This window comes from Octopus sinensis, linkage group LG3 (genome assembly GCF_006345805.1).
Source record: "Octopus sinensis linkage group LG3, ASM634580v1, whole genome shotgun sequence".
NCBI classification, from domain to species: domain Eukaryota; kingdom Metazoa; phylum Mollusca; class Cephalopoda; order Octopoda; family Octopodidae; genus Octopus; species Octopus sinensis.
The window spans coordinates 157,216,325-157,223,501 of record NC_042999.1 but is presented as its reverse complement, the minus strand read 5'-3'; the positions used below and the strand labels follow the sequence as shown (position 1 = coordinate 157,223,501).

The 7,177-nt window shown below is 39.1% G+C and overlaps 1 protein-coding gene across 1 annotated transcript in view; it reads left to right on the top strand.

Annotated features, from left to right (window-relative positions):
* LOC115209105 (WASH complex subunit 3) overlaps positions 1-6,906 on the top strand; it is a 59,211-nt gene extending 52,305 nt beyond the window's left edge. Inside the window, exon 4 of the mRNA XM_029777232.2 lies at positions 4,743-6,906. Coding sequence (XP_029633092.1) covers positions 4,743-5,021 — 279 coding nt within the window. The 3' untranslated portion in view covers positions 5,022-6,906. The remainder of the gene's footprint in view (positions 1-4,742) is intronic.
* The last annotated feature ends 271 nt before the right edge of the window (positions 6,907-7,177 follow it).

The following is a 7,177-nucleotide window of genomic DNA, read 5'->3' as shown; positions in this document are numbered from 1 at the left end:
AAAGCTCCACGAGGCTCCAGCAGGGGATGGTGGTGAACCCTGCTGTACTCCTTCACCACAACTTTCTCTCGCTCTTTCTTCCTGTTTCTCTTGTACCTGTATTTCAAAGGGCCAGCCTTGTCACAATCTGTGTCACGCTGAATATCCTCGAGAACTACGTTAAGGGTACATGTGTCTGTGGAGTGCTCAGCCACTTGCACGTTAATATCACGAGCAAGCTGTTTGGTTGATCGTATCAGCTGGGACCCTCATCGTCGCAACTGACGGAGTGCTCCTATATGCTTCCACTTGGCCAATTATTGTCACCCAAAACATTTCTAACATCTTAAATGTGGTAGAAACCATTAATAATTATTTCCTTTCTCACTTTAAGTGTCTCACTTCACCATCAGTTGAGTTTCTGTATTGTCCAATTTGCCAGACTCAGTTTACCCTTTAGAACTTAGCAAAAATAATGTTGGCATTCTTAGAGTATGACCAACATGTAAAACTTCTAAGCTTAATTGTGAATTTATAGATTCAATCTATTTCTCACTTCTTGGTGTGTATGTTTCCAAACAGACTAATCCATCTAATTATGCTATCCACACTTTTATAACATTAACGACTTGCTTAATTTTATTACTCTTTTACTCTTTACTCTTTTACTTGTTTCAGTCATTTGACTGCGGCCATGCTGGAGCACCGCCTTTAGTCGAGCAAATCGACCCCGGGACTTATTCTTTGTAAGCCCAGTACTTATTCTATCGGTCTCTTTTGCCGAACCGCTAAGTTTCTGTCTGCCTTTGGTCAGCCAGAGGCTATAGCAGAAGACACTTGGCCAAGGTGTCACACAGTGGGACAGAACCCAGAACTATGTAGTTGGGAAGCAAACTAATTATCAAATAATCATGCCTGCACCTATATATGTATAGAAAGAGAAGAAATTATATGTTGGTGCATCAAAGGAACGTTCTGTATGCATCTACTTTGAATCACATATATCTACTTTGAATCGTTCCATACATCTCAGAATCACATACCATGCACCCGAATTGATACGTCAAAGATTCAAGCCTTTTAAATGTCTCTAGTATGTTGAAACCCCCTTTAGTCATGAATGACCATGGGATTGCACCTAGAAAGTTACCCTCCAAGGCACAAGTCTGGGCAAGGTTTATGGAAGACCAGCAGTCGCCCATGCATACCGGTCTACCCTGTCCATGCCACCAGTGTTATCCAAGGGAAAGGCAAAGTCCGATACAGCTCAGCATCAGTGATGTCACAACTCATTTCTACAGCTGAGTTAACTGGAGCAACGTAAAATAAAGTGTCTTGCTCAAGAACACAACATGCAGCCCGGTCCGGGAATCAAACTCACAACCTCATGATCGTAAGCTCGGCACTCTAACTACTGAGCCATGCGCCTTCACATCTCTAGTATGTAGTACATTATGTTTTAAAGCATAGATCTTAGTTTGAACAATGCATTGGCAGTGACACCATTTGTAATCGAATATTTTCTATCTTTATTTTCTTATATTTAGTTTAGGTTGACTTTACACATCGCACTATCATTATCAGTTAACTTAATGAATATCCTGTCTATGAACCACTCAAATGACATGTTACAATGAATCATCATAGAAGATTGACATATCAAGAAATATATTAAATATCTGTGAGACAGCTGAAATTATCTGAATGAATTTAAGACGATTTACACATCTCTGATATACTAACTTGTAAGCAATTTTAGTGCATGTCTAGGATATAGCTCCAATCTTTCTCTGAACCTGATGAATGGATTATTTGCAAGAATATTTTCTGACATCTGAAATAATCCCTCCTGGCAGCTACGGCTGTGTCATAAATAGTCACCGACATCAGAGCACCACATTAGCGAATCCTTATTAAACACTCAGAGTCAAGAGGGGGAAAAGATAGGAGGCTGCCCGGATCTTGATCCTTTGAGATATCTAAAAGAACCTGACAAGAAGCCAAGCTCTGCTTTCACAAAGGATTACATTTTCAGTTCTTCCACACTTCTTTATTTTTGGTTCTTTCCCCAGACATTCTTCGAGCACTAACTACTAACCAGAAGGAAGGTAGTGGAATTTTAGATTTGGATGTCAGGTTGGTTTTGTGATGGAGTGCAAGTTATTACCCGAATGGAGTGTAATGGTTGGCATGCCTCTTCCATGGCTACTTGTACTACTGACACTTAACATCCGCCCTGTTACAGTATCATTCACTTTCAGCCTACTGCATCTGCTGTATATAAAAAATTTTTTTGTTTTTCACTGGTGTAGCCTTCTGGCTTCCCAGATCCCGGTCGAACCGTCCAACCCATGTTAGCCTGGAAAACGGACGTTAAACGATGATGATGATGATGATGATATTTCAATGTTTTCTTATTTTTGTTGTTACTTTAGATACTGTTTTTGTTGTGTTTGCTGTTCTAGATATGTAGATCCGGATCTATGGTATGCCTATGTGCGATACATAACCCCAATGTTCTAGTTACACTTGTCTTCTGCTTAGTCGAGGACTATACTGCTGAGCACATTAACATAAAATGGTTTTCATTGTATCCAGAGAAGTATGACAGGTTGCAGGTTTACATGCACACTATACAATGTGTTCATCATCATCATCGTCGTTTAACGTCCGTTCTCCATGCTAGCATGGGTTGGACGGTTCGACCGGGGTTCTGGGAAGCCAGAAGGCTGCACCAGGCTCCAGTCTAATCTGGCAATGTTTCTACAGATTAGACTGGAGCCTGGTGCAGCCTTCTGGCTTCCCAGAACCCCGGTCGAACCGTCCAACCCATGCTAGCATGGAGAACGGACGTTAAACGACAATGATGATGATGAACACATTGTATAGTGTGCATGTAAACCTGCAACCTGTTCCTGCATATCTATAAAATACTGGTGGCCACCAATAGAATCAGGAGAAGTAAATCAATTCAATGACTGACAATTTCTAGAGGTCTGCTTCCCAATATAATATTTAGAACTAATGAAACTACTGATACTGCTTCTGTTTTTGTGTATATGGAAACTGTAGTTGTGATCCCTATGCCGGTGGCACGTAAAAAGCACCATCCGAACGTGGCCGATGCCAGCGCCACCTTGACTGGCTTCTGTGCCAGTGGCACGTAAAAAGCACCAATCCGATCGTGGCCATTGCCAGCTTCGCCTGGCGCCTGTGCCGGTGGCACGTAAAAAGCACCAATTCGATCGTGGCCATTGCCAACCTCGCCTGGCACCTGTGCCGGTGGCATGTAAAAAGCACCCACTACACTAACGGAGTGGTTGGTGTTAGGAAGGGCATCCAGCTGTAGAAACACTGCCAGATCAGACTGGAGCCTGGTGCAACCTTCTGGCTTCCCAGATCCCCGGTCGAACTGTCCAACTCATGCTAGCATGGAGAACGGACGTTAAACGATGATGATGATCATCATCATGTCTTTTTGTATTTGTCTGGACTGTATGGAAAGTATAGCATTTTTAGGACAGTATATAGTGTAGTAGTGTTCCGTTATATTTTAGATGTCACTAGATGTTTTGTAGGTGATTGAGTAAGTTGTGTTAGGAAACCAAGTGGGTTGCAGCTTCTTGCAGAAACATAGTGTCAGATAATCTATCATTTTAGTGTATTTGCCTCATTATGTTAGTGGTCTATGGGTGAGTTCATCTGTGGAGTGCTCAGCCACTTACACGTTAATTTCACGAGCAGGCTGTTCTGTTGATTCGGATCAACCGGAACCCTCATCGTCGTTACCGACGGAGTGCTTCCACATAAATAAGGAAAAGCTGGAGAAAGAGCGAGAGAGAGGAGGAAGAGAGCGAGAGAGAGAGGGGGAGAAAGAGAAAGAGAGGGCAGTAAAGTGTTAAAAAGGTTATCTCACAGTGTTAGATAAAAAAAAAAACGTTTTGCATTGAATTAAAAGTAGTTGTTTAGTTGAAAAGAATCTTAGAGACTGCATTCATCATCATCATTATCATCGTTTAACGTCCGTTTTCCGCGCTAGCACAGGTTGGATGGTTCGACCGGGGTCTGGGAAGCCAGGGGCTGCACCAGTCTCCAGTTTGATCTGGCAGAGTTTCTACAGCTGGATGCCCTTCCTAACGCCAACCACTCCGCGAGTGTAGTGGGTGCTTTTTACGTGCCACCTGCACAGGTGCCAGGGGGGTCCGGCATCGGCCATGATCGGTTGGAGCTTTTAACATGGCACTGGCAACGGCCATGTTCGGATGGTGCTTTTTATGTGCCACCGGCACAGAAGCCAGTTGGGGTGGCGCTGGTATCGGCCACGTTCGGATGGTGCTTTTTATGTGCCACAGGCACAGAAGCCAGTCGAGGCGGCGCTGGCAACGGCCACGTACGGATGGTGCTTTTTATGTGCCATCGGCACAGGTATCACAACTACTATTTCCATTGATATTTATTTCCATGTTCATGTTCATGTACTTGACTCAACATTTTAAAGAGTTTTCGTGGCAATGGAGACTTTAATCCTTGTTTTCTTCAGTAAAATTCCACCAAATTACTAAGCAGCTTTCTCCATTACAGGATAGATTCTTTGTAAGAAGTCTTGATTAGCTGCATTTTCTACAGAATCATTCTTCTCTATCAGCCCACAGCTTCATCTCATTGTTATTATTGTCACAAAAATCATTATTATGAAAGAATAAATATAAAAAACGTTTCAGAATTACTGTTACTAAATGTTGATATTTTGGTTAATATTCCAGCCTGAACCACCAAAACCGCAAACTGTGAGGCAGCATGCACCACCGACACCACCAAATGTGAGGCAGCATAAACCACCGCCGTCACCAAGTGTGAGGCAACATGCACCACCGACGCCACCAAATGTAAGGAAACAAAATGAAATAACAGCTGATGATGAATATCTGGCTATGGATTCAAATGTAAACAATGGTACCGGAGATGTCTATGAAAACTATGGAATAGAAAGTGATGACGTCTATGGAAATGTTCAAGCGGACGATATTTATATAAACAACTGAAACCAAATTGCTCCGTGCCTTTGCACAGGCACACATATGACTCAATACATCAAAGTAGCACACGAACTTATATAGTTGTGCATATATATAAATATAAAAATAAATACACTGAGATATTTAACAATTCATTTCCTAAAATCAAAGCTGAGGATAATCTTATGGTAACTGGATACATGGCACTTGAGATATATGGCATAGATACCAAGGGCATAAATCATCTGTTTTGAATGAATAAATAAATACATCTTTGAAATATAATACTCTTTCTCTCACTAGTTTACTCAGACATAACACACACACTCACACACACACACACACAAACACACATAATGCTCAAAAATATACATTTATATATTTAAAACTGTATGTGTGTGTGTATATATATATATAGATATATATAGATATATATGAAGAAGGAAAATGCACAGAATATATATATTCTTTATGAGATAAAATATATAGTCAACCGGCTTTGTTTTTGCTAATCATGACAAAGAAATTAGTGAAAATATTACAATTTTATGGTACCATAAGAAGTTTTCAGTCCATGTTAGTAGCAGAAAAGTTGTTTCATAAAACAACTTTACAAAACAACTTTCCTGTTTTTAAAATTGACTGAAAACTTCTTATGATACCATAAAATTGTAATATTTTCACAAGGCGGTGTCCCAGAATGGCTGCAGTCAAATGACTGAAACAAGTAAAAGATAAAAGATTATTAGCAAAAGTGAAACCGGCTGACTACATACATATTTTATCTCATAAAAAATATATACATTGTGCTTTTTCCTTCTTTTTATTTTTGTAAACTCAACTCATGGAGGAAAAATATCTCCAACGAAGCTATTTACTGTGTGTGTGTGTTTGTGTAAAGGCATAACTATAGATATATACCCCACGGAATTTGTTGCCTCATAACTTCCAAAAAAACGGAGGCTTTTTAATGAAACTTTCAACAAATAATTGCTTAGATCCAGTAGAATGAGTGTATGTAAAGGTTTGTTAGAAAAAATTTTCTGATGGGTTGGGGAGAGGAGTTTCGGAAAATTTACAGGACCCAACATTTTTCCCTTCATAACTTTTAGAAAAGGGGATTTTTTAAATGAAATTTTATACAAACATCTTTCAAACGGTGTAGATTATGATTGCAAAGAAATTTGGAGGCAAAATATTTTGGAAGGGGTTAGGGGAAAGAGTTTCAGATCAGACGGCCCACATAAGTCAAAATTTCTCCATTTTGATGGGGATTTTTTTCCAATTTTTATTCAGTAAAGTTTTTGGAATGATGGGAGACATCTTTTCATGAAAAAAAAGAAAAAATTTTGAAAATTTATGATTTTTTTCTTCACTCCCTCATTAACCCCAGTCCCAACCAATATTGGCCAAATTTTTTTATCACTACGCACTTAAAACCCGTGAGAGAAACATTTTCGATTTAAAGCAAAAAATTGTTAATAATTTCAGAGGAAAATGTGTGATTAAGGAAGATCTGGCAGTTGTTTCTAGCACATCCCAAGACCTCCCTCCTCGTATCTTTCTCACTCTCACATCTATTGATATTTTTCAATATTTTTCTCCCCATAAACACATATTGTGGAATGATAATGTCAAAGTAACACACGCATAGTCTATTGCTGGGATATAAGCAAAGAAAGAAAATTGGTAATTTAAATTTTTACTCACACCCCAACTGTGTGTGACCATGTATTTGTGTGTATAAGGAAAAGAACATTTTCTAACAGAAAATTATGCTAAATCATCTTTTACATACCTCTTATTAAAATTACTCCAGATAAATCCCTGTAATTATCTCCTCAGGCTCTCCAATATTTTAGAATTATATAAAGAGAAACAATTGGGAGCAGGAAGTGGTGCTAAAAAAAAATCCTAAATTTAAAAATTTTCCTTTTTTCTATAGCTTAAATGTGTTTATGATGGAAAATATTGAAAAACATCAATACATATTTGAGAGAGAAAAAAACGACAGCCAAATCTCCCTTAAATCACACACTTTTTCCTCCACCCACTTCCAAAAAATTTTGCCTACAGATTTCTTTGTAATCGTAATCTATACTGTTTGAAAAATATTTCATTAAAAAAAAAACCCTGTTTTCCTGAAAGTCATGAGGGGAGAAAATGTTGGGTTGTGGGAATTT